Source organism: Apus apus, chromosome 25 (assembly GCF_020740795.1).
Source record: "Apus apus isolate bApuApu2 chromosome 25, bApuApu2.pri.cur, whole genome shotgun sequence".
In the NCBI taxonomy this organism is placed as follows: Eukaryota; Metazoa; Chordata; class Aves; order Apodiformes; family Apodidae; genus Apus; species Apus apus.
Genome location: NC_067306.1, coordinates 1,438,627 through 1,464,918, shown reverse-complemented (window position 1 = coordinate 1,464,918; position 26,292 = coordinate 1,438,627). Strand labels below are relative to the sequence as shown.

Sequence of the window (26,292 nt, the reverse complement as noted above, 5' to 3'; positions counted from 1 at the left end):
CCCCTGGGCACCAACCCCACGTCCCTGAGGGGAAAAAAAGAAATTAGAAACAACGCATTATTATTATGTTTTGGTAAATTATCATTTTTTTAAGCGTGATTTCAGTCGAACGTCAGCGGTTGCTGGGGATGAAGGGGGGGGGTGTGGGCGCGGGAGGGCAGGCAGGTGCAGAGCTGGGCTTTGCTGGGGAGCAGGAATCATAGAATCTTAGGGGTTGGAAGGGACCTCGAAAGATCATCTAGTCCAACCCCCGAATGTTTGCAAACACGGGAGCGACCAGCTCCATTTCAGGGCAGGGTGTTGTCAAGGGGGCCTGTGGCAGCCACGTGCTTGTTGGGGGGAAGAGACTACCCCAGGCAACAGAAGTGTTTTATTCCAGTAGTGTTTTATTGCTATTTATTACTTCTCTATGAGAAGGCTCAGGGGAGACCTAATTACCATCTACCAGGACATAAAGGGTGACCGCCAAGAAGATGGAGACTCCCTTTTTACAAGGGAAAAGACAGGGAGTAATGGGTACAAGTTCCTCCAGGGGAGATTCTGACTGGGCTCCAGAGTCAATTTTTCACCATGAGAACAGTCAGACATTGGAATAACCTCCCAAGGGAAGCGCTGGATTCTCCAACATTGGGCGGTTTTAAGACTCAGCCCGACAGGGCGCTGAGCCGCCTCGTTTAAGCTGTGTTTTTAACAATTCCGCCTTTCTCCGCGGGTTTGGGGGTTTTTTTTTGGTGCTAATTTGTTGGTAATAATGGTTTTCCCGCCCTTTTCGCCCGTTGCCCCTTGGGGGGGGGGGCGGAAGGGAGGGCCTCGCGCGCGGCTTACCCGCCCCCCTTGTCCCCGCCCCCTCGATGAATATTTAACAACCAATCCGCCAATCCCCGTGAAGCCCGCCGCGTGCCCCACCCACCTTCCCGCCCCCCTCATGAATAATTAACGCGGCGGCCGTTGCGGCGTGAGGCGACGGGCGGGCGGCGGGTCCGCGGCCTGAGGTGCCGTGAGCGGCGGTCGTTCCGCGCCTCCTGAGCGCGGATATCGGGGTCCCCAGGAGCCGATCGGGGTCCCCAGGAGCCGATCGGGGTCCCCAGGGGCCGATCGGGGCCCTCGGTCCGTGCCCCGCCGTGGGGCGGGCGGCTGGCGTGGGAGCGTTGAGGCGCAGCGGGGCCTGCGAGGCCGCAGCCCGTGGTGAGGTACGACAGGCAGCGTGAGGAGGCCTGTGCGGCTTCTCTCCGCGTTGGTGCCGCCAGCAGACGCGTCGTGGCCAGGCCCACCGAAGCCCGTCTTCAGTCTGCTGAGGAAAAACGGGTCCCCAAGGAGCGGTGACAGCCTCCTGCGTCTGATGATGCCAGAGCCAGGAGGGAAAAGCCGCTCGAGAGAGCTGCTCTGGCGTTAGCAGGTGGTGCTGTGGGGTAAATTAATGCTGCAGTGGAAAGGTGTCCCAGCACTAGGACATGTGTCTCGGAGCAAAAACGTGGCACAACACCAGCTGCAAACATGGTTAGGGAAGGCTGGGGTGCCACAAGTGGTTACAGAGGCCCGTGCTGCTGTTCTGTGCTGTTGCATTTTGCTGTAAAAGTGTTTTTCCAAGGTGCAGCAATGCCTGGAAAACCACGGCGAGCTGCCATAAAGCAGCAAAGAGTTTGTATTTGCTAACAGACTGGCTTTTAAATTATTTATTTTCACAAATTCTGCGTCCTGAAGTACCAGACTAGAGAGAACGAGTTACCTTGGGGATGGTAGGAAGAATCTTTTAGGAGAAAATTCTTTGCTGTGAGGGTGGTGAGACCCTGGCCCAGGTTGCCCAGGGAAGCTGTGGCTGCCCCATCCCTGGCAGTGTTGAAGGGCAGGTTGGATGGGGCTTGGAGCAGCCTGGGCTGGTGGGAGGTGTCCCTGCCCACGCAGGGGTGGGACTGGATGATCTTTGAAGTCCCTCCAACCCAAGCCATTCCATGATTCTACGATAGTAACTGAGCCTCTCGGGAGAGGTTTTCTTGGTGCTCCAAAGGCAGCTCCCATGCGATGGCAGCAGAGTGCTGCTGCTGCCTTCAAGGGCTTTTCCTCAGTAGGTTAATTTTACAAAGACTTTTTTTTTTCTGGAACTTTATTGAAGGAAGAACTTCCCTCAGTGAAACTGAAATAGCAACAAAACAAACATCAACCCCAGCTAGGAACTGTCTGCTGACTTGTGCTTCAGTTAATGACAAGGAGAGCGGGGATGCCAGGATGATGTAGCCATGGTTGCAGTAATTTTGCTGAAAAGGTGAATTAGACAAGTGTGCATAAATAATGTGTCTCCAAGGCATTTCTGTGCAGTTTGCCTGCACAACTGGGCAGCACCAGCCAGGTAGAGCCTCAGGATTTACATTGCCCCTGTTTCTTTTCCCAGCAGGGAGGCAGCTGGCAGTGCCTGGCTGAGCATCTCCTGATGCAATTGCATCCTGCCTCTGGAAATCCATCAGGAATCCTGCCATGCAGAGAAAGGAATCCTATGCTGATTCTCACCTCTGTGTCCCAGCACAAAAGAGCTGCATTTCAGGAATGCCAGGGTATTTTCTGATGTGTTCATGCCATAGAATCATGGAATGGTTTGGGTTGGAAGGGAGCTCAAACATCATCTAGATCCAACTCCCTGCACGGGCAGGGACACCTCCCACCAGCCCAGGTTGCTCCAAGCCCCATCCAACCTGCCCTTCAACACTGCCAGGGATGGGACAATATCATGTCCAGGCTCCTGTGGACCTAAAGGTATTTAACTACGTAATGATTGGCACAATTAATGAGAGCAGCAGCCACACAAAGTCCCACCAGTTAATTGCGTTGTGGGGTAAGAGTTTTATCTTCTGTTTGTTTTCAGTTGGTTGAATGAGTCACAGTTGTGGGTTGGTTGTTGTTTTGTTTGGGTTTGGTTTTTTTCATTTGAGGCTGTGTAATCCAGTCAATGTTTGTAAAGTGTGTTGAGATGACAGGATGAAAGCTAAGAAGGCAAAAAAGCACAACTGGGTCGTTACAAACTATGGTGCTGGTTCTGCTGGAGTGGAAACTGCTTGTTCTGTGCATCAGTGGCCTTGTCTCCTAAACCTCATCCATCTTTGCCCTGCCTGCACCCACTATGTGAGCAGCTTTTTATGTAACTCTGGTAAAAATATCCCTTGTGACTCAGGTGCTTGGTGGCAGAAGTGGTGGCAGCATTTAAATGGCAAAGCCAGGGCTGAGGTGGAGCCAGTTTGGAATCCCTGGTGTTTAGACACACAGGGTTGGTGGTGAGATCTTTCCAAAGAGCCCAAGCACCTTAGGCAGCTAAAACCCATAGGAAGCCTGGAGGCAGCCACAGCCACACCCGTGCTTGAGTCTGTTATTAAATTCCTCTGCAACGGCTGCATTGGCAGCATCTAAAGCTTTTGTGCTATCAAACCAGTTTTCAGTCATTATTTAATTTATCACATTCCTGATTTTCAGGAAGAAGCAGAGCAGAGCCCTGGGCCAGGAGCAGCTGTGTTGAGATGCAGAACAGGGTGCAAATAGGAAAGGGAGGAAGGTTTTCTGCAGTGGGGTGGGGAACTGGAGAAGTGCCTGGAGGGGCTTTCCCCTTCTAGCCCAGGTGGTTCCAGAGTGAGGGAGGGGGCTCTGCAGTCTGTCATGCCTGGACAAACTGCATGGGAAGGGCTGTTTTCTCCCTCTGTCCTGCTCAAGTTTTGCATTTTCAGCCCTGGGGGCAGGAGGTGTGTGTTCAGCCTCCCAAAACTGGCCTTCAGTATTACTTCAAGGTGTTCTTTTTACTTTTATTTTAGAATGAACATTCTTCATGTCTGCAGAGGTTCTCCACCACCACAGGGGCTAGAGGTAAATAGCCAGAACTCTCCAGAGCAGCAGGCAGAGAGGTGAGATTTTTCTGCACTTCCCTGAGCTGGGGCTTTAAAAGAAAAACACCAAATGTGGTGGGAGGCAAAAGAGAGCCCTGCAAAAATGGCACCACTAGGACCAGCACTAATCAGAGCAGCATTTAGTGCACTACAAACATCACAAAAATGGAAATTCTTCTGCAGAAGGAAGGTGTAATGCTTCATGTCACTTCATCTGCAGTCAAATTTCTGCTGTGCCTTCTCTGTTTCAATCAAATTTTTCCTTGTTTGCCAAATGTTTGTTCTCTGCTGAGGTTTCACTGAAACTCTGGAATGTTATTAAGGCTCTTGGATGCAGCCTCTCGCTTATACTTGCAGAAAGCAGTTTAGGGCTTGTTACAAAGTGTAGAATTAAGGGGGGGATTGTTGACTCACCCAGCAGACTCTGCTGTGTGTCGTGCAGGGATATGGAGCCAATTATTGTTTTATCTGTTTGAGGTTTTATCCCAGCACCCACTTGGCAGCAACCTGCTCCCTCCCTTGTTTCCCTGCTGCTAACTATGGTTCAACCTGCTGCTGTCCCTGAGGTTATAGTTGCATTTCCAGAGCATAAACCCTTGGTTATTTGCATAACGGCTTAAGTATTTTCCTGTTTCTGGGGTGATTTTTTTAGTATAAAAACTACTTTTTCAGAAGAGGTGACTTTTTTGCTATATTTGTATATTATAAAGTAGTTGCTCATGTGTATACAAGAATAGAGATAATACATGTGTATATTATAATTATATCTCTGCTCAGAAAAATAGAACAAGGTTTTGGGAGAGTATAATTATTTAATCACGTTTAACTTTACTCCTAGCTGTTTGTGTTGTGGCAGCAGTTTCTCCCAGCCTGGAAGTGTTGGGGCTGAACAGGATGTGAGGGGCTTGGGCAGGTGACAGGGAGAGTGAGAAGCAGCAGATATTTTACTGCTTCTGCCAATACTGCAGCAGGGTTGTAGCCATTGAAAGGAGGTACCAAAAACTGGTGCTATTCACTCCAGAAGGGCAGCAGGGACAAAGGGGTGGGGGGCTATTTTTTAATAATAAACTGTATTCCATGCAGATAATCCATAGTCAATACATTGCATTAAAAGACAATTGAGGTGCCTTTAGTCCCCCAAGTAGCCTGACTGTGCTGTAAATTCAAGTATGTGGAAAATAGGCCTTTAGTTCCTAACAGAATGTCTTTTGATCTGGGCCCTGCACCCACTGATGTCAGAAATGTGGGGGTTGCCCCCCAGCAGCCCCAGCCTCATGCTGGGCTCAGGGACACCCTGTGTTGTGTTTTCCCACCTCCTGAGAGCAGTGGAGGGTCAAGGAGCAGATCCATGATGGCATTTTTGTCTTGCTTTCCACCCCACTGACTCTCTCAGCAGTTGCCACAACGTGCCAGGGCAGAGAGCTTGGAAAGACAAAGGAGCTGTTTGGATTTTGCATCCTCTTTTACCCAGCTGGGCATAGGTCACAGCCCAGCCTGGTTACAACTCCACACACACAAGGACATGGCTTTGAAGCAAGTCCCAGTGTTGGGCTCCTCAGAATCCAAAGGAAATCCTGGGGAGGTAGCCACAGAAGCCACATGATTAAAAGCAAAATCCAGCTCTTTGTAGATCAGTTGCCATCAGCACATCCTTGTTCCAGCCTCCCAGGATTAACCAGCATCTTGGAGTCAGAGTCCCCCAGACAGGGAAGGAGCCTTCAGCCCAAGTGACTTGGTGCACCCAGCACTTAACTGGCACCCAGACTCTCCAGCATTAGAGCAGTACTTGGTGATGGTAAAGACATTTTTCTCTTCCAGGCATCAGCAACATGACCCTTGGGCTTTCTGGAATTGCAGGGAAACCCTCTTCTCTCCAAGTACCAAGCCATGTGCCAAGAATATTCAGACAGGATTGCTGCCTCAGGAGCTGCCCAGGTGGGAACTCCAAGTGCCCTGAGCCAGAGCTCATGTCAAAAGGTAGGACAGAACAATTACTTTTTTTCTCCTCCTTGAAACACCAGCACCTTGCTGCTCCAGGCTGGGTCATGGCAGAGCCTGGTGGAATCCAGACCTTCCTCTGAACAGGAACTTCTCCATCTACTCCACCACAAGGTCTTAGAGGTGATGAAGTGGAGCTGTTGATGCTCTACCTGACAGTTCCCCAAACCACATTCCTCAGTAGACCAGACATCACAGAACACACAAGAGCCTGGTTTGTTTTTTTCTTTTCTTAAAGGAAAAAAAGAAAAGCCTTTTTTTCACTCCAGGAACTCAGAACTGGCATCCCCCACCCTGAGGAACTGGTATTTTATGCATCTCAGCCGTTTCTGTGCACTTGGATGTTCTTCTTTTCCACCTGAGTATCTGACCCTCTCCTGAATCCTTCTAAGATAGTAACTCAGTGATTTATCCAGCTCAATTCCACTCCATTTAAAGTCTGTTTTCTTTTAAATTCGCAGCGTTTCAGAATTTTTGGACATTACTGAACATTTCTAGAGGGTGTCAGGAAGAGGAGTACCCAAAATCTTGCTGTTACTGTGTGTGTAGGTTCAGAAAACCAGTAAAACCAAAGCCATTATTTGAGAGGAGTTCAATCCAGAGAAAATTCCTTACCAGCTCATAACCATGTCAAAGGAGCAAAAAAACCCTAGATGACAGGATCCGTTTGAATTCTTTCTACTTCAGAGAAACAGGGGGGAACAAAACCCAACCTTTTCCAGTTGAAAGCTTTATTTGGGAATAAAGTTTATCTGTAAAATGTGTCTAAAGAGAGACTGGACCATAACAACTTGGCATGACTCAGTCTGCCTGACCCTGCTGGAGCATCTTGGTGCCTTTATGCCATCATAAGATGCAGGCAGTGTATGAAGAAGTATAATCTGGGGTCTAAATGCCACAAAGCATCCATCTGTATCTTTAATGGCTATATAAATTCAGCAGATGAGAAGGAAAACATTAATTAGACAGACCCTGCCTCTGGCAGTAATCACCCCCAGTGACAGCTGAACCAGCCAGTGGGTAAAATATGCACCAAAGATGATTATCAGAATAAATAACTGAGGAGCCAGAGAAAATTAAAAAAGGGGAAGAAAGCCCCATAAAACCCACCTTTTTTTTTTTTTTTTTTTTTTTTGTGGGGTAAAGAAAACTTCACCCTGTGCTGGATTTTGGATTCTGTCTTTTTTTCAGACAAGCTTTCCTCAGTTTAGGGCCCAATCCTGCAGCTGGTGTCTGGGGAAGTAGGGTGGAATATTTCTGCAGATTAGCTTGAATTCTGATTGCACAGGAGGAGTTAAAAAAAAAACCAAAACCCTGAGAGGTCTCATGTCAAAGCCCTTTGTGAGGGTTAGACTCTGGAATCACCACATTCCATCCAAAGCCAGAGCAGGGGCCACCACAGACATAGTAATAAAATAACAGACAAAAAATTCCACTGATTTGAGTCTGCTCTAAAAACAATGATGTTAACAAGGATTTTCACATTTGTCCAGGGTGCCAAGGCACATCTGCCTTCACACCTTAGGCTGGGAAAGGCCCAGGAATCAGCTTGGGTTTGTGTCAGGATTTAGCCTGTGGGAGGACACTGCTCTCACTGGTGCCCCCAGCCCCTGCCATCCAAACCTTCTCTGTTCCTGCTGGATTAGTGGCCAGGCCCTGAGGATGTATGTTGGAGGAATCTAAGATAAAAATGTTCTCACCCTCTGTCTCCTTTAAAGAAAGGATCATAATTAGTAATTTAGCAAACTAATTAGATGCCAAAAAGTGCATGGGAGCCCTTGGCTCACCCACATCCTGAAGGTGAAGTCTCCACAGGGTTTTTGCCCTTCAAATAGCTCAGGTGCCCCTTTCTCTGGAGCAGGGCTGGAAGCTGTTGCTTGGAAAGGAGAGGAGAGCAGGGAGCTGAAGCTGTGGTGGTGGAACCAGCTGCAGGATGAAAGGACAAGGGCTCAAGGCTTCTCAGCCAGGAAGACAAAATTAAGTGTTACCTGTTCCCAAAGAAGGTGAAGGGAAGGGCAGACAAAGGGACAGAGCTGGGGGAGAGAGGACAGGGGAGGAGAGCCCTGGAGAGCCAACCTTCCCTCCCCTGGGCCACCACCAGCACCTGCCCCAACCACCCAGCTCTGGGTCCGGGCCAACCAGCCTGACTTCCCTGAGGGCAGAGCTGGAATGTGCAGCAAAAAGCACAGAACCACAGAATCCATCCTGCTGCCCTAGGGACCTGAGGCAACCTCTGGTTTGCCCACACTCAGGTTCCCCCTTTGCTGCCCCTGTGGAGGCTCCTGCTGGGGGGGGAGGTGGGCAGTGACCAGGGGGGGTAAAAACCCAAGCACAGAACAACAAAAACCCCACTTCAAACCACAGCTGGGCCTGCACTTTGTTCTGCTGCCACATCCAGGGCTTTGGTGCTGGGCTGCAGGCAGAGTCCAATGTCCCAACTACTGCTGTTCCCATGAGGAACCCAGGCAGCTCCAGCCCCAAATTCACCACTTCCCATTCTTTTCCAACCCTCCATCGGGTCTTTTTGGTTTTTTCCTTCTACTTGCTCTTTCTTTTCCAGGAGGGGAAAGACTTTGCAATAGAATAACAGAAGACTCCACCAACACTTGAAGACAGGGGAGGGTGGAGGGGCAGGGGAAGTGCTCAGCACTGTTCTGCCTCCACAAAGCCCTCCTTCTCCTGGCTGCCTGGCTCCACCTCCGAGTAGCTTGTGTGGTTGGTGTGGTTCCGGAATTTCATGGCAGGCCAGTGATGGGGCCTTCTCTGTGGAGAGAAACAAAGACCCATCAGAAGCTGGGACAGGGACCTTCACACCACTCCTGCAGGGAGACTGGGATCTTAGTCCCAAGAGAAAAACAATGCTGCCTTTGTGGGAGGTCGACTTTTTCTTAATAAAAATACAATTTTAAGTGTTCACTGCAGTGTGTTGGTCCCCCTGAGCTGACCTACTAATCGAGGGTAAGATGGGGAGCAGGGAGGAAATGGAAACTCTAAGTGAAATTTCCCATCAGCCTCAGGAAAAGGGTGGCCTGTGCAGCTGGGGGTGGCCACGGGCATCCTGTGCAACCAGACACATCAGCTCTGTGTCTTGTCTGCACTTGCAGCACAAGGACAACTCCTGCCCTCCTCAGCAAACAGACACATCAGAGCTCAGGGACTGACCTGGTGGAGCCCACGTAGCTCCAAGTCCTGTCTCTGCAACCAGGACAGATGGAGGGAAGTGCTCAAGGAGCAGCCAGGGAGTGCTCAGGGCAGGCTGAGGGTGCAGAGATGCTCACTCCCTCCACAGCAGCTCCTGTGCCAGGATCCAACCCACTTCCCACTACCTCGGGATCCTGCCCCCAGCAACCCTCAGGCTTCTAACAGCAGATGGAGATTGTTGGACCCCCTGTCTTTGGGAGAATTAAAATCTTCCATGTAGAGCTTTCCCATCCCCTCTCCTGCAGCAGCTGGTGGCCTGACATCTATCAGTCTGACAATTTTAGTCAACAAAACCCAGCTGGGCAATTCCAAAGGCAGGGATCTAGAGTGTGTCACAGCTCCAGCTGAGCCCTCAGACCAGGCTGCTCATGCAAGAAGGTGGGAGAGTCTAACATTGCATGGGGGGGGGGGGAGGGAAAGGCACCATGTGAAAAGGAGCAAAATAAACCAGTGTGGGAAGGAGAGCCCAAGTTTAAAACATCACCAGCTGGAGGTTGGGAGATGAGCTGTGACTGCAGGACCATGACAGGAAACTCAGAGATGAGCTCTGTCAAGGTTCCTCTCACCTCTTCTCTTCCCTGGAAGGTCAGGGTTGGTGTTGATGGCAGAGGAAGATAAATCTGGCCAGAGAGAAGGTTCTCCACTCACCTCAATGAAGAAGAGGGCAGCGTGGGAGGTGGGGTGGCTGTTGATGTAAATTCCAGCGAGGATAATCACTGCGAGGAGCAGCACGGCCAGAACGATCCCCACGATGGTCCCGGTGTGAATCGGGGTGCTGGCCTTCTTGGAGGGGAGGCTGCTGGGGACCCCTGCAGAGGAGGAGCCAGCTGAGCCCCAGGCTGTGCTGAGAGCTCAGTAAAAGGACAGGGGAAGAGGAAAGAAAAGCAAGCGAGACCTCCCAGAGCTCTGCAGGTGTGAGGGGTGCAGCTCAGCCTGCTGCCCTGGGGCTCAACCAGAGGGGAGGAGGCACCAGAGCTGCTGGGTGAGCTCCAGCACCAGGTGACAGCAGGGGCTGCTTTGAAAGATCACACACACACACCCCCCCTTCAATCCATATTCTAAATATCTTGGCTGCTCTCCTCACAGAGCCACCAGCCAGGTGCTGAGTGGGGTCCTCAGAGTATCCCCCCAGCCCTGCCTCCTCAGCTGTGACTCTGCAAGTGCACAGAGCTGCAGGGGGTGGGTGGCATAGGTTAACAGGGACAGTACCAGCCACCTGAGGAACAAGTTGGAAGCTCTTGCACTTCAAAAGGCCCCGTGTCTGCAAGGGCACTGATCCTGCACCCAGTTGAGCCAGTTTAATGTCCCTGAGCAGCTTTCAGGTAAGAGGGATGGGCTCCTGCTTTGCATCCAACCACAGTTCTTGCAGCCCTGACATCAGGCTCAGAGGGCTCAGATCCTTCCCGTGCTCTGGAATTAGAGCTTTACAGCAACAGTTCAGGTCCCTGCCCTTGTGGCTGCGGAACAGACCTGGAGTGAGAAAAGCTTCATAGGAACAGAGATGGAAAAGGCAGAGCTGGGCTAAGGACACAATATTTGGATTTTACACTGCTTGGCACAGCTGGGGAAATTCAAAAGAAAAAAAAAAGACTTTGTGTCTGTGTGAAAAACTGCAAAAAAGGGAATTACATGGAAAGAGAAAACTCCTCATCTTGGCTTGCACAGCAGGACTGAGTGGGAAAAGGGGAGAAAGAGCAGCAGGGTAAAAGAGATTGATTCTCACTTGTCACTGCCTGGAATGGTATCACCAGGGGAAGGACAAGGTCTTATCTTGATCACATCCCTCCAGCCTGTCCTGCCCACCCCCCGGCCCAGCACAGCTCCCTGGTGCGTTGGATTTCAGGAATGTTTTCACTTGGAAGGGCTCTGGGCAGGAGGGAGGGGATGAAGGACCTACCTTCGCTCCCTGCAGACTGAGTGAGCTTCGTGTCATCTGAAAAACAACAACAAAAAAAGGAACCAAGCTAGGAGCCTTCTAGAATATTCCCCATGCTTCCCACCTGCTGTCCTGCCCCTCCAGGGGGGCTGCTGCCAGGACACAGCTCTTGGCTCAGCCTGTGCCAGGGACAGCTCTGAGTTTGATGGGAGGGGAAGGCACCCAGAAAACAGCAGCAGTGAAAGGAGGTGGCTCGTGGTTTGTTGTTTTCCTTCACAGAGGTGACACCTGGAGCACAAACACCTGAGGACAGTGGCCCCTGTGCTCACTCTGGAAGCCCCCAGGGTGGCACTTCCAGCTGCTGGCACAGCCCCAGTGCCTCCATGGGGTGTCCTGCTGCAGGTGTCTTCCAGGGGGCCCAAAATCCAACTCTGTTCTTCATCAAGCTCTGGAAGTACGAGCAGGTTTTGTAGAAGGCTTCCTGGGCCTGGTGGCCTCCACATCCCCAAGCTCACAAGCCCAGCTGGAATCCTGATCCAGAGATCCAGAGTTCCTCCTGCCTGGCTCACACTGACACACAACCAGCCAGTCGAGCTGGGCTGGCTGGGGAGGCTGCAGGGGGGTGGGGTCCCCCCTTTTTCTCTTGTTCCTTTCCTGTGCTGCTCCAGATAAAGTTCCCTGCCTGCCGCAGCAGTTTGTTTCCTTCCAAGGTTACAAATGAACTTCATGCTTGACTATCTCCCGGGAAGCCTCTCGTGCTTTTTCCAGGGGTTGGCGGTGAGTTGGAAAATCATCTCAGCGGTGATGTTACACTCCCCCTGCCTTTAATTGCTCCTTTCAAAGTCAACCCTGTCAGCCAGACACTCCGTTCCTCCCCCCCCCCAACTCCTTCCCATTGCTGGAGGACAATTACTAATGTTCCTTTCTCTTGATTCTAATTAGCAGTTTGCTTTAGGGACCATTAAGCAGCAAAACGGCAGCGATACCTGCCGGCAGGATGCGAGGAGCCAGCCCTGTGCTAATGGGATTATCAAGCTTTACGACATGGGTGTCCCGAGGGAAACTCAGCTCCTTGTGTGGAGCTTTCCTGGGCTGGAACAAACACCATTCCCGAGCAGGGGAACAATCACCAGCCTGAGAGCAGGGGCAGCCTGAGCCACCCGCCAGGATCAGCACATGAAAAGCATGAGCCTCTGTTTTAAGTTTTACCCTCTGCTGTGGTGCAGGGTCCCACCAGGGACTGCTTGACTCTTGACCTTCATAAACGAGTCGAAAGGCTGTGGTGCACCTCTGGAACCCTTCCCACCAGGAGGTTTCAATCCCTCCCCTTCACATCAGCCCAAGTCTCACCTCTCAAGCTGCCCCTTCCCTCCCCAGCCTCCTCTTCCCACCCCTGTCCTGGGCTTCAAGGACAGTTTGTTACTGTGTTTATCTGGAGATTAATTGGCTTTAGGAGGCACGGGACTGAAAGACCCCTCGAGGGATGAGTGTTGAGGATGGGGTGTCCCTGCTCACCCCCCCTGTCCCTACCTTCTGTAGTGAGGCTGTCAATGAAGAGCGAGGACGTGGAGGGGGTGACACCTTCATCCAGTGGAGAGAAGGAGCTGTCAGGAGGTGCTGAATAGTGGTCACCTTCTGCTAAATCCTCGCACGTCTTCTCATCTGACTGGAGAGAAAATAAAGAGCAGCTACTTTTCCTTGATCTCCCTCCAGCAGGAGTGCCCAGGAGCCCATGAGGAGCCCTTGGGCTTCTAACACTGGAGTGGAAGCAGGGGACGTGGTCCAGAAGTTCCAGGAGAAATATGGGGGTGGGGGGTGACCTGGAGGTTGGAGGAGGAAAAGTTTGGGAACCACTTCAGTAGGACAAATGACAATGATCTGGCAAGGTCCTACAGCCTGACCCTCTTGTATCACTGAATGACTTCACACAGGTCCTGTGACCTCCTTGTCCCTCACTCAACCCTCTTGGTTAACAGGGAACTAAGCTGAATTTTCATTGGGGGGAAAAAAACCAAAACAAAAACAGAACCAAAAACCAATAAAAAAAAACCCCAAAGCAGAAACAGATGTTTCCTTAGAGCTGATCTTTCCAAGACAAAGAAACTAGTTCATCCAATGTGGAGATAATTGTGCTAACAAGGAAAAAAAAATTAAAAAAAAAATAAAATCACAAGGGCTAATTTCTTCATGCCTGAGAGTGAGTAAGAGTCACGCTGCAGGAGGTGGAGAGAAAAATATCCCAGTGCACTCAAACTGCACCATTTGGTGACTGCCAGAGGCCTCTGCACCTTCTCTGAACACCCAGCACCCACAGGCACAGAAACAAGACACAGCAGGACGAGTCCTGGGTGACAGGGACCATCTTTTAGCTTTTCCAGCAGAGAAATCCTCTGGGAAGTGGATCCGTGGTCCTGCTGGGACAGGAGGGATAACTGCAGGGACACTGGGTCTGTTCCAGAGCAGCAGGGGCCAAGTGGAGCTGAGTGTGGATCTTCTGAGCTGGGATATGGCCCCTGGGGTGGGTTTTCCTGTAGTTCAGCATCATTCCTAGCAGGAGGGGTGATGCTCCTCTCAGTCTCACCTTCTGGCCACAGCCATAGGACAACCACTCCTCACGGTACCGGTCAAAACCACTGGAACATCTGGGGAGGAAAAGAGGGTGAAGCTGGGGCAGGAGAACTCCTGGGACACAGCAGCATTGCTGCTCATTCCCTGCTCCTGGGTGACATTGCTCAGGATTTCTGAGCTGCCCAGGAGTCCCCAGTGCTGCCCCCACGGGCCCTGTCTACAGACACTGGGTCAAAAATATATCTGAGGGCTGGAAAGATGATGTACAAGTTGGTCTCCAAAGAGATGGGGCTTCCAGTGCAGCTGTGCTGGACCCAAACGTTCCTCTTCAGAGAGGAGGAAAAGGCTCAACACGGTTTCTCCAGGGGAAACGGAGAAGCAGAGAAATAGGAAAAAGATACAGACTGAGGCTGAATTTCCAGTCCCTGGACTCAGTGCCAGGGCAAGGCCATGATCTCCACAAGAGTGTGTTGTTTGGTTTTTGTTGTGTTTTTTTTTTTTTTTTTCCCAGCAACATCTGCACAGGAAAAACACATTAAAGAAATTATAAACAGCATCAGGAAAACACCAGCAAGAGAAACCCCTCCAGAAACAGAGGGAAGGAAGCAGCACTCTGGCCTTTGGGAAGTCTCTGGGGATACCACAAGCTGAATCAGGGGTTCAGCTCATACTCATATTTACCCAACTACCAACCAACAAAAGAGGAGAAGCCCAAAAGAAGTTCAGGTCCTGCTGAGTCACTGAGATTTTTGCTCCAAGCCCTGTTCCTGTAGCACTTCCAGGCTCAGCCAAGGCAAAAACAACCTCCCCAGCCCAGCAGGGAGCTGAGATGACTCGGGGAGTCAATCACAGAGCTGGATTCAGGACCTAAGTTCATGCCAACCTCCTTGGGAAGGGTCAGGTTGGTTTAGCAGCACCAACCTGCTCAAAAACCAAAGAGATGATGGCAGCTCCAGCCTGTGCTTCCCACCCCACTTCCCATGGGTGGTTCTCCTTTGCATCCCAGGCTCCGGGGGACCCAGCTGCCCTCCACAGGGACAGCCACAGGAACGTGGCTTTAGCCAACACATCAGCAGGTCCCTGTGCAACACCAGCAGCAGCAACTTGGCCTTTGGAATCTCAGGTTTGCAGAGATGGGGAATTTGGGATAAGCAGAGTGACAAAGCTCTTGAGCCCTGGGGGTTCAGCTCCAACAAGATCCACATTTAGCCACTGAACCCCAGCCCTGGGTTTGCTACCAAAGCCACATCTGGTTTCATGCAGCCCTTTCAGCTGGGAGAGCACGATCTGCTCTGATCTGCAGCCACCCCTGAGCAGCTGGCAGTGGGAAATGATGTTTCCTGGCTAAAAATGTGTCCCAGCCCCCCGGAAAGACAACGAATCAACCTGGATTTATAGGGTCGTTGTCTCAGGATCTGTCCCTGCCCCAGCTGCCCTGCTCATTCCTGCCTGGAATTGCTGTGTGGAAGGAAAGGGGGAAAGTCTTGAGTGTGGCCAGAGAAGGGTTAGAGAGAGTGAAGGTGCTGGGATGAGCTCTTGCAGGAGGGGCTGGGGAAGGGGCCAGGCAGAGCCTTCCTGGGAGAGCCAGGGATGTCCCCACTGTCCCCGTGCTTCGTGTGAGGATCTGTGTTATTGGGTCCCCTCCCCTGCCACCAGCTCTAGATAAACATCTCAGCAAAATCTCATTAAACTCTCTTGTGCTCCTATCACTGCTTCAGCTGAAGGAGAGTGAGGAGCAGGGCTGTGCAGGGCTGGGACTGTCCCCAAAGATCCTCCCTTTACCCCTGCAAAAAAAAGCAGCAAGTGTCCCCCACCCCTGCTGTGTCTCATCCCTGGCAAGGAGAGCCTGTCCCCACAGCTCTGGGGCTGAGGAGCATCCCCAGCTCTGTGTCCCACCTGCTGAGCCTGCACCAGCCTCCCTGCCCTGCTCTTCTGTCACAGCCACAGCCCGGGCAGGAGGAGCTTCCCCCACCTTCAGTCTCACTTCTGGGCTCAACTTGTTCCACCTGCTACATCAAAACATGAGGACCAAAAACCCCTCCCCGGGCTTGGGAAGTGTCTCCTTTCAGTGGCTTGTAACCAGAGATCAGGTCACAGCTCAACCGTGGCCACGAGGCTGTGAGAGCAGCACCCCAACTGAACCAAAAAGCAACAAAAAAAAACCAACCCCAACAGCAACAAAATAATAAAACCCCAGCAACGCTGATACAGGCACCAGAGCTGGAGCTGCTTTTGCTCTCCCAGCTATAGAAACATCAGCAAGAGAAGGAAACTGGTCCCAGTTACCTCTGCAGGACGTGACACCAGCTGCAGTTGAAGGTCAGCTCTGAGGTCACACACATTTCACAGCTCTGGTGCTGGAGACAAGCTGGAAAAGAGAGAGGGGAGATGCACCAGTGACACCTCAGCATCTGCGTGGGCACCAGGAGCATCTGCTGCAGCTGGAGGTGTGGGCAGAGCCTGAGCAGCAAGAGGTGAGTCCCCAGCCCAGCTCCTCTCTGCAATGGACCTGCAGGACAAGGCAGCACCTTCTAGCAGGACTGGACTCCTAGTCCACCTGTAAACGTCTTCCCAGCCAGTTCAGCTGGGAATTAAAACCCATCTGAGACTTGGGCCATTCCTCACTTGCAGAGGGTGTTCTCAGGAGGAAGGCAGCAGTGCAGACACTCCAACCCTCTGTTGCTGTGTCCACACTACCTGGTCCTGCAAGAGTATCTCCAGGCTGGAGAGCACGAGTTGCTTGCAAAGAACCAAGTGCTTGACACCCTGTCTAGAAAAGATGGCCAAGAGGGCTTGTCTGCAAAACCAGGCAGGGAAGTCAGCAGTTCTGCCAAGCCCTGGGGATCCCAGGCAGCAACACCAGGGGACAGAGGCAGAGGAGCAGAGGGTCACATCCTGCATCAGTGCACAGAACCCTGCAAGGCAGCAGCATCCCCATCCCACCTGGGGCACCTGGCACAGCTCCATCCTGACCCAGACACTCCATCACTTCATCCCCAGGCTCCTGTGCTGGCCCTCACACTCGGGCAAAGTCACAGCAGCTGCCAGCCCAGACCCAGACCCACCCTCCTCTAGTGGCCACCAGCCCCATCCCCTCCCCTGCCCCATCCAGAGCTCCTCCCAGCACCCTGCTGCGTGGGGCAGCGAGCAGACAGGGACCTCTGGAGAAGAGGCAGAGGGCTAACCCAGTTCTGACCTGAATTAGGCTAAAAATGAAACCCCCAGAAGAAAAAAGTGGAGTCTAGTTCTCTCTAGCTCCGTGGCTGCTTTGCAGGCCCAGCTCTCAGCTGTCCTGGCTGCTGGGGAAACAAACCAGGGTGGGGGAAAAAAACTAAGATTGCAGAATGGTTATTTATGATCAGCTTTGCAGCAACTCTGCCTGCTGTCAAAACTGTCCTAAAATACCCCAGAGAGACCATTTAACTGCATAACCCCAGTATCTTTGTGGCAGATTTACTCCCTGCTCGGTATTTACAGGCCACATGACAGCTCCCCCTGGCACACGTGTCTCCTTGGATCCCAACACTAAAAATGTCCCTGTTGAACACAAATTTCATCAGAGTGTGGAGGTGTAGGAACTGTCTTGTAGACAGACCTGGAGTGAACCAGTGTCCAGCAAAATGAGCTGCAGCTCGTGGAGCAAAGAGAAGGGGTTTCAGTGGCTGGAGAGGTGGGAAGGGCTGTCAGTGTTGGAAATAAGGACTCAAAGTACTGGGATGAGAGGGGATGTACTGGGGAGCAACAAGAACTATCAAGCTGCTCCCAGGGGCACCAAGGGTGGCACTGTTTCTCTTGTCAGCTGGGGGGTGCTGATCAAATCTGGTGAGGTGCAACTGCCTGCAGGTCCCACCTTTATCAGCATCTCCCATGTGAGCTGGGCTTTGCTGTGGCCCAGGCTCCTGTTCCAGCCACAGCTGGCACACACTGGGACCTGCTGCCTGGGGCAGTGGAGGAGTCACCATCCCTGGGGGTGCTCGTTGAGGTGGCATCTGGGGATGCGGTTTAGCGGGTGTGGTGATGTTGGGTTGGGGGTTGGGCTTGATGATCTTCAAGGCCTTTTCCAACCTTAAGGATTCTGTGAGGGGAAACACACCCTGGGGCACCACACCAGCTTGTCTGACTTACTGGGCAGGGGGGAGAACTCCACTGCTGACATGTTGGTGATCTTGCTGGTGTCCAGCTCCACGCGATGGTATTCGTAGATGGTCCGACGGCGGGACTCTGAAACGGGGAACCTTGGCTTGACACGGGGCACAAACCCACCCTGCCCACCCTGCCCCATCCCAGCGTGTGTGGGGAAAGCTTGGGGGGGTGCTACAGCTTTCCAGCTGGAAGGAAAATGCGTTCCCAGCTTTTGGGGGTCATTCCTGTGGGAGAGGACAGTGCACGGTGCTGCCAGGCTGGGGGAGAAGCAACGCAGGAGGTGTTGGGGGCAGGAGGGATGTCAGGGCCCAGGCCACCTCTTCTGTGGTTTGTCAGGAGGAGCCCGAGCTCTGTCCCCCTCTCCCTGACCAGAGGCTCCAGAGATGGCCGTGCTCCAGCCCTGCATCCCTCTAAACACACACAGAGCTGCACAACACATTGCTGGGCTGTGACTCACGGGGCTGCAGCCTCCCCCGGAGCTCCTGCTCTGCAGCCACCTCCCCAAAACCTCCTCCTTCCCCCCAAAACCTCCTCCTTCCCCCAAAAAAGCCTCCTCCTTCCCCATCCCTCATGCCTTGCCTCCCCTCCCTCCTCTTTTCCCTTCCTCCCAGGGACCAGACTGGTCTATCCTGGATTCAGGCTTCTCCCACATTTTCTCCCAGCCTCTGCTGTCAATTGAGGTGGTGACACCAGCCAAGATGCCTCCCTGGCTTGGTGCACCCTGTGAGGATCCTCAGGCCTGTCCTTCCAGCACAGCTGCAGCTCCTCACTGCTCTGCTCCACACTTGGAGCCCCGTGGATGAGCAGGATGGAGCTCTCTCCCCTCCCACCTCCTCCTCTCCTTCCCCTCAAGCCTTTGTTTCTTCACCTCATTAATTATTTTCCTGCCCAATTCTTGCATTTCTTCTCCCCCTACTTCCTCTTACCCCAGTGGGGCAGGCAGGGGGGGGCTCAGCAAGCCCCATGTCCTGCAGTGCCCAAGGACCAGGACTTCCCATCTCTCCTTCCCCACCTGCCCCTTCTCCCAGCTGTGATCCCAGGGCAGCCTTGGCATCCCTGCAGGATTGGGATCAGCTGCTCCCCTACCCCAGCAGCCCCCTCCCCAGTTCCCCCAGTTCAGCCACTCACCAGGCACGTCGGGAGCTGGGTTGAGGACCATGAAGGCATCAGAAAGCCCAGCCTTGACAGGGTGCTGGGTGGCACTGATCTGCAGGACTGGCACTGGGATCTGCAGCAGGGACAGAGGCAGAGATGGACCCCAGCCCTGCCCCGGGCTCCTGCTGCCGCTGCAGGGGTCTCCAGTGCTTTAGGGAATGCCCAGACTCAGTGTGTGAACAGTTTTAACACCACATCTCCTCCCAGACCCACAGGGATCCCCCCCAAGGACCCTCCTGCCCCAGCAGCAACTTCTCTCACCTCCTTGTACCCGAAGACGATTCTCCCGGTGCTGTGCAGGGCTGCCTGGAAGGTGAAGCTGCCCATGTCCTCCTTCCCCTGAAGATAGACCTTGTCCCACTGCACCACAAAAACTGTCCCTGGGGGACCAGAGCAGATCACTCATCTCTCCTCACTCCACATCTCAACAGCCTGGCCTGTCTTCTGTCATTGAAGCTCCAAGTCATCTCCTCCCCCAGCCTCCAGGACTTGGCTCTGAGCAGACCCACAAACAGCCCCTGCTGCCCCTTCCGAGCCCCAAACAGCCCCTGCTGCCCCTTCCGAGCCCCAAACAGCCCCTGCTGCCCCTTCCCAGCCCCAAACAGCCCCTGCTGCCCGGGGCTCCCCCTCCCCACACCCTGACCCTCCGCCAGCCCCTCCGTTTGCTCCGCAGAGCTGAGCTCTGCCCCGTTTCAGGAGGAAGGGGTGGGCAGCAGCTCCCGGCTGGAGCAGGACCCACCGTTGTCCAAGTACTGGACGGTGGAGTCGCGGGAGTAGCTGGGGTTGAAGTTGGCCATGAGGGGCGCCACGTACTGCGTGGCCGTCAGCATGCGGTGGATGACATCCCCCATGAAGAGAAAACCTGAGGGGACAGAGGGGGTGAAGCAGCACGCACTACCCCTCCACCTCTTCCTCCCACCCTGCCCTGCCTCACCCATCCCTTTTTCTTACCCCCAGCACCCCCTCCCCGCTCTCCATCCAAGCCTGTGTGACCCCCCCCGAATCCCTCCACCCCGAGTGTTGCAGAAAGGGAGGCACCAGCAGTTCCCTGAGCTCCAGCAGCCGGGCAGGGGGAGACCTGGGGGGCAGGGGGAGACCTGGGGGGCAGGGGGAGACCTCGGGGGGCTCCCGGGGCTCAGGGTTGTGGGGCAAGGTTAGAACCAACCCCGGAACCAGGTCAAGGCCCCCCCCGACGGGAAGACCAGCCGAGCACTGGCACCCCCGTCCCATCGCGACTCACCGCCCGTCGCTATCGTGACCTGCCGCAGGAGGTGCCCGTAGAAGGGGAAGTCAAAAGAGAGGACGATTCTCTGCGGGGAAGGGGGAGACGGGGTGAGAACCGCGCTCAGCCCGTGGGAAAGCGGCTGCGGGGGCTGCGGGGGGTGCGGGGGGTGCGGGGGGTGCGGGTCCGTGCCCAGCGGCACCGCCCGGGGGCTGGAGTGAACACCGGGGGCTGGTGCCTGGAGGGGGGAGAGGGGGGAGAAGGGAGAGGGGAAGAGGGTCCTGCAGGTGCCTGGGGCTCATCCCCTTCAGCCCTGGGCTGGGGGACACCCGACCCTTCCCAAGCCTTGGTCTCCACGGACCGTCACAGGGACATTGAGGGGTGAGGTGCGACCATCGGGGATTCCCGGCTGGGAGAGGGGACACGGGGGACACCCCGGACTGCCAAACAGCCCTGGGCTCACCGAGGCCTGCCGGTGGGTGTTGGAGAGGATCCCGTGGATCTTCACTTGGCTCCTGTTGGCCGCTGCCATGTCCAGCCACAGCCCCCTCTGGCGAGTGTCCCCCGGCCCGTAGATCCGCGACACGTAGTAGCTGTGGTTGTCCTCCTGCAGCGGGGGGGGCCGGGGGGACAGAGGGGACAGGGGGCAGCGTCACCCACTTTGCTCCATGGAGGTGCCAACCCCCAGCAGCGCTCAGAGCAGCTGGGATCTGACCTCAGCACAAAGCAGGAATGAAACCGGCACAGAAAAACCCCGGGTGGAGGCAGCAGGGGATGAGGAGGAGCTGGAGAAGGTGAAGAGAAGACCCTCGAGACTGACGGGGCGCAGAGGACGGGCTGGCTGGGGGGAGGGGGACGTGACCCACCAGAGACTCCAGCAAAGCAGCTGTGACCTTCCCGAGAAGAAAATACCCAGCTCTAGAGCCTGGAAGTTCCAGCTCAAGTGGCCACTAGAAGCAAAGCAAACATCCCAAGACATGGAAACCCAGATAAATTCCTGAGCCTGGAACAGGCAGGTCGGGGAAAGCGTCCGAGGGAGGGGCTGGGGACAGGGGACAATGGGGCTTGAGCTGCTCGGCTGGGTGACATCCCCGGAGCGTGGGACAGCGCTTGGCTCTGTGGGAGCCACCAGATCCCTTTGCTGTTCTCACCCAGAGCAGGGAGAGGGACCCCGGGCGTTCCTCCCAGCCCCCCACAGCATCCCCCGGCCCCCTGAGCCCCCTCCCCAGCGGACCCGGCAGCAGCTCTGCCAGGAGCATCTCGGGCTGCTCAGGGACCTGCTGGGGGACACACATCCCCGCCGGGGACCCGCACGTGTGGCTCTTGGGGACACTGGGTGATTTCCAGCCAGCCCTGCATGGCTGTGCCCTGGCCCCGCCGTGCGGCTGCCCGGGATCCAGGTGGGAACTGTCGCCTGTCAAGGGAGGCCGGGAAACATCTTAATTATCCCGGGGAAAGCGCTGATCCGTGCCAGCCCCTGGCGTGTCGCCGCTTGTCCCCGTCTGCTGCTTCGCTGCCGCTCAAGCCCCTGCTGACCCCGCTCCCCCCCAGACCCCGGGACTCGCTCCTGCTCTGCCTCCCGTGCAAGCCCTGACTCCAGGGAAAGCTTTCCTGCCTCTTCCCTACAGCAATTAAAGCCCCTTTTCTCGCTCAGAGGGACTGGTGTCGCCCAGGGACTTGTCCCATGCCTATGGATGGGGAAACTGAGGCACAGGGAAGGCTGTGTCAGTATTTACACGGTACTGTGACAGGGGAGGTTTGGGATGGACAAACAAAGGTGGGGAGCACGGCCCCCCTGGGGCAGAGCTCGGGGAGGGATGGTGGCACTGCCTGGTGTCACCCCCCTCCTCATCCTGTGGGTCCAGAGCTGCCCACTTGCACCCCAAATCTGCAATGTTTTGGGGAAGAGAGAGGGGAAACCCCTCCTGCCCCCTGGGCTGGTACCTCCGGGGGTAGGATCACACCTCCTGCAGGTCTGACACAGCAAGATGTGGGGGAGCAGCATCCCTGACCATGGCCCTGCTCCCGGGGGGGACATTCCGAGCCCCCCAACAGTGCCAAGCCCCAGGAAATCGCTGCTTTTTCCTCCTGGGAACCACAAGCACCATCACACCCTCCCTGTGGCTCCGCAGCGTTCCCAGATGCCTCTGTGGCCATTGGTGGTTTTGGGCTGGGTTGGGTTTTTTTTAGACACTTCCACATCAGGGACTTCCCTGGCTCCTGCTCCCAATCTGTCCCCAGTGGCCACCAAACGAGGCTGAGCTGGAGCTCGAGTGGAACAGCCACAGCTCAGGCCCCCCTGCATGTGCCACGGGGGCACAAATTCCACCCGATCCACAACCAGCTGCTGGAAAAAACACCAGGACAACTCACCACGGCCGGTGCCTCCTCCACCAGAAACCACAGCCACGCATCCCAGAGACCTCAGAGGTGGGAAAACTCACACACACACACCCCCCCACCCACCCAGCTGCCAAGGGACCCACAGCCCCACCACAAATAACCAGGAGCTAATTGAGGGCGGGTAATTAGGCACAGCCGGGATGTGAGAACCAAGTGAGATGTCCCACGAGGTGACTCTGCTGTTGCAGGAGTTCGTTAGCAGGAGCACAGGCTCCTGCCTTTCCCAGCCAGAGACCCCCCCGTCCTTCCCACACAGCCCCTCACCCCAGCACCATCCCTGCTGCACACGTGGCAAGAGAAGGATCATCCCTGGCTCTTCAGCCCAGGAATGGCCCCGGGATCTGGCAGGACCCACGGGCAGGGACAGCCACAAAGCTGGGAGCCACCCTAGGGCAGGGACAGGGAGAGCCACAGGGCTGGGAGACACCCCGGAGCTGGGAGCCACCCCAGGGCCGGCCCCTCCGTGCTGGGCTGTAATTACCCGCCGGGATCCGGCCCCACACGGTAGCTCAGAGCCAAGGTCTCCCTGTCCAGCCTGGGAAGGCTCAGGAAGGGGCTGGATCCTGGCTGGGGGGCAGCAATGGGGACCCCGACTCACCACGATCCGCGTCTCGTTGGGGGGCAGCGTGTCGATGGCCAGGCTGCCCCCCCCCAGGTCCTGGCTGATGTGGGTCCCCTCGGTTCCCGGCGAGGTTTCCCGGGGTCTCCGCCGCCCATCACCCGACACTGGGCTCCTGGGAGGACGTCCTGGGGGGCACAGGAATGGGTCACTGGGGTCCCACACCGGGAGGGCACCCACCTGTGGGCTGGGATCTGCCCTCTCTCCCCTGGCAAGGCAGCTCCTGCTGAGGTGACACGAGTTTAGGGGGCGGGGGGTCTCAGCCCTAAGGAACAACATCCCTGTGATTATGGAGACACAGGGACGGGATTCTTGGGTCAGGGATGGCCCCAGGGGGTAGGGACAGGTGACAAACAACCCTGCTCAGGGGAAGAGAGCTACGATGGGGGGTGAAAGGAGGTGAAACACCCACAGCAGTAACCCCCCCCCCCCAGCTCAGCACACTAGGACAAGTGTGAGGCCCCGGGGGTGGGCAAGATGCAGCTCCAGCAATAGGAAAGCAGAGTGGCCGTGTCCTCGATGTCCCCAGCCACCGGTCCCCTCCTTCGGGCTGGTTTGGGGTCCAGATGCCAGGGCAGACCCCAGGCATCCATCTCCAAAAGAAACGGGCTCCTCGAGCCCTCCTGCTGCGTCTCTCCCGGCTCCCGCTCCAGGAAGGGGAGCGGAGGCCGGAACACAACGGCAGCGAGGAGAGGGGGATGAAAAAGGCATTTGGGACCAAATCCGCAGAGATTCGGGAGGTTTCCTGGCAGCTGCCACGGGCGGAGGCGGCGCGGATGGCGCGTGTTCGCCCACGGGCAGGGACAGAGCCAGGACGTCTGTCCCCAGCGAGTGGGACAGCGAGAACAGCCAGGGGAGGGGGCTGCTCCCCTCACCCTTGGGGGAGGGCTCCTGCCTTCAGCCCGAGGTCCCTGGGGGAAGGAGCTAATTAGTGCCTAACGAGCTCCTGGTCCCCTCCTGAGCTGTCCCGTGGGGCTGGTTTTTAACCCCGGGAAGGGAAACTGAGGCAGGGGGAGCGAGGCTGAGCCGGCAGCGGCGGGATGCACCCCATTGCCGACGGACGGGGACGGGGGGGGCTCTGTGGTTAAGGGCCGTACCCACCTTCCCTGGGGGCACTGGGGGGTCTGAGGTGCCCCCGGGAGCAGAGCTCCGCCCCCCCGACAGGGCTCCAACCAGCCCCCCCGGGAGGCTCCGGCGTCCTCCCCCCAAAATCTTGCCGACGGCTGCACCCCCGGAGCAGGAGGGGGGACACAGGCCCCCCTGCCCACGGCAACCCCGGGTCCCCCCAGCCCCTCACTCCCGGAGTCCCCCCCCGGAGCTCGCCCGCCCCCCCCGCCCCCCTACCTGCATCCCGCGGGCCCGGCGAGCCCAGCGCCCCGCGCAGGAGGCAGAGCAGGATCAGGCCCCCCCAGCGCATGGTTTTGGGGGGATAGGGGGCTGGCCCAGCTCGGCCCCGGCTCTTCTGGGGGGGCTCAGAGCCCCGCCATGGGCCGGCACCCCCGGGGAGCCGCGCACGGAGCCGGAGCGGGAGCAAGAACCGGAGCCGGGGGGTGGGGCCGGGGGTGGGACTGGGGGGGGTGGGGCCGGTGGGTGGGGCTGGGGGTGGGGGCTCGGGTGGGGCCGGCGGCAGGACCCCTCCTCCCACCCCCCATCGTAACCCCGGGGGCTTCGGGAAGTGTCCCCCCCGTCCCGGGCAGGGCTGCCCCGAGTCTGCTCAGCCCCCGCTTCCTTGGGGGGGTTCGGTCTCCAGGTGCTGAGCGACCCCCCCGCCCCGACCCCAGCAATGATGGGGGACACGCACCGGGGGGATTTGGGGGTCCCGCCACCTCTGTCCCCACTGCGGGCAGCCCGGGGTGGGTGACCCTGCACCGGGATGCGGGGAGAGGCCTTGCTCGGCTGAGTCCCCTACCCTGTGACCCCCCCCCAACCTGTGACACCCCCCGCATACCCCCCCATTCCCGCCTGGGGGGGTACGCGCCCCTCCCCCCCCCCCCCCCCAAAGCCAGAGCGGGGCCGCGCGTGGGACAAACAGCCGGAGGGGTCCCCCGGGAATGTTGAGGGGGTCCAGAGCCCCGTCTCAACCCCCCCGGGACCCGACTCCGCGGCACGAGCATTCCTCATCTCTCCACACATCCCCCCCCCTTTTTTTCCGTTTACAACGGGGAATGGGGGTCGTGGGCTGGGGGTCACAGGGTAGGGGGGGTTGACGGGTGGGAAGGTCACGAGGGGAGAGGTTACAGAGTGGGGGCACGGGGGGGCGGGGGGGCACAGTTTCGGGGTTGGCTGGGTCCATCCTGCAAGAGAAAGCGAGGGGACACCCGAGGCGGCGGGGAGCGGGGGGTCGGTGCCGCGGGGGTGGGGGAGCAAATATAACGGGAGGGAGAAGAGGATTCCCCTCAACAAAAAGGAGGGGGAGGGAAAAAAAAAAGAGGGGGCACCCGGATTTGAACCGGGGACCTCTTGATCTGCAGTCAAATGCTCTACCACTGAGCTATACCCCCGCCCGTGCACCAACATCGCGCCGCCCCTGCAGACAGACGGACGGACACGCAGACACACGGACACTCGTGCACGCACACCCCGTGTCCCCCCACCCCTGCCCAGAAGGGGGTTGGAAGCGGGGGGCAGAGCCAGGATCGGGGCCCCCGCACTCATCCCAGGCTTCAGCTGCCAAAGCGGGGGGGACGGGACGGGAGGAGGGGGCGACGTGGCACCAGCAGCCCCCGAACCCCCTCCTCAGAGCGCGGGATGGAGCCGAACCCCGAGTTTTGTGCTCGGCAAGGCCCTGGGCCGTCACCCCCCCCACAGAGCTCGGGGGGCTGGGGGAGCACACGGGCCACCCCTATAGCTGCAGGAGGTGGTGGAACCTCAGGGCTTTGGTGGGTTCCCCAGGGCTTTGGGGGGTCCCCGGGGCTTTGGGGGAGCAGAGAGGCTGTTCGGGGCCTCGATGGCGCGGGGAGGGGGGGGATTAGCCAGAGGTGGCAGCGCTGGGACGAGCACCCAGCGGGAGACGGATGGGGGGAACGACCGTGATTGTGCCCCAGGAGCGAGGTCAATATTTGCTCCCTAAGCTGCTGTGCAAACATGGGGGGGGCGGGTGGCGAGAGGGGCCAGATCTGGAAATCCTGACCCACCGCCTGTCCCGGGCACCGGCACCTCCTGGGACACCGGGAAAAAGAGCTTTGGGGTGACCCCGTTGTCCTGTGTCACTCACTGTCCCCTTGCTCTGCTGCCCCGTTGTCCTGTG

The 26,292-nt window shown here is 56.5% G+C and overlaps 1 protein-coding gene, 1 long non-coding RNA gene and 1 other non-coding gene across 3 annotated transcripts; 1 reads left to right on the top strand and 2 right to left on the bottom strand.

Moving 5' to 3' along the window:
* The first annotated feature begins 965 nt into the window (after positions 1-965).
* LOC127394514 (uncharacterized) lies at positions 966-8,774 on the top strand. Its single transcript, XR_007891643.1, has 4 exons — positions 966-1,190; positions 3,789-3,878; positions 5,679-5,837; positions 8,419-8,774. It is a non-coding gene; the product is annotated as an uncharacterized LOC127394514 (long non-coding RNA).
* On the bottom strand, positions 6,570-24,562 carry PLXDC1 (plexin domain containing 1). Its single transcript, XM_051640517.1, has 14 exons — positions 24,390-24,562; positions 23,025-23,173; positions 20,487-20,630; positions 20,042-20,111; positions 19,541-19,663; positions 19,063-19,181; positions 18,775-18,874; positions 17,629-17,724; positions 15,790-15,871; positions 13,517-13,577; positions 12,466-12,601; positions 10,957-10,992; positions 9,708-9,868; positions 6,570-8,621 (listed from the first exon to the last, which is right to left on the bottom strand). The coding sequence occupies exons 1-14, from the start codon at positions 24,460-24,462 to the stop codon at positions 8,502-8,504; spliced, it is 1,470 nt and encodes a 489-aa protein (XP_051496477.1). The 5' UTR covers positions 24,463-24,562; the 3' UTR covers positions 6,570-8,501.
* Positions 24,563-25,474: 912 nt separating this feature from the next.
* Positions 25,475-25,546, bottom strand: TRNAC-GCA (transfer RNA cysteine (anticodon GCA)). The gene has a single exon. It is a non-coding gene; the product is annotated as a tRNA-Cys (tRNA).
* Positions 25,547-26,292: the final 746 nt, after the last annotated feature.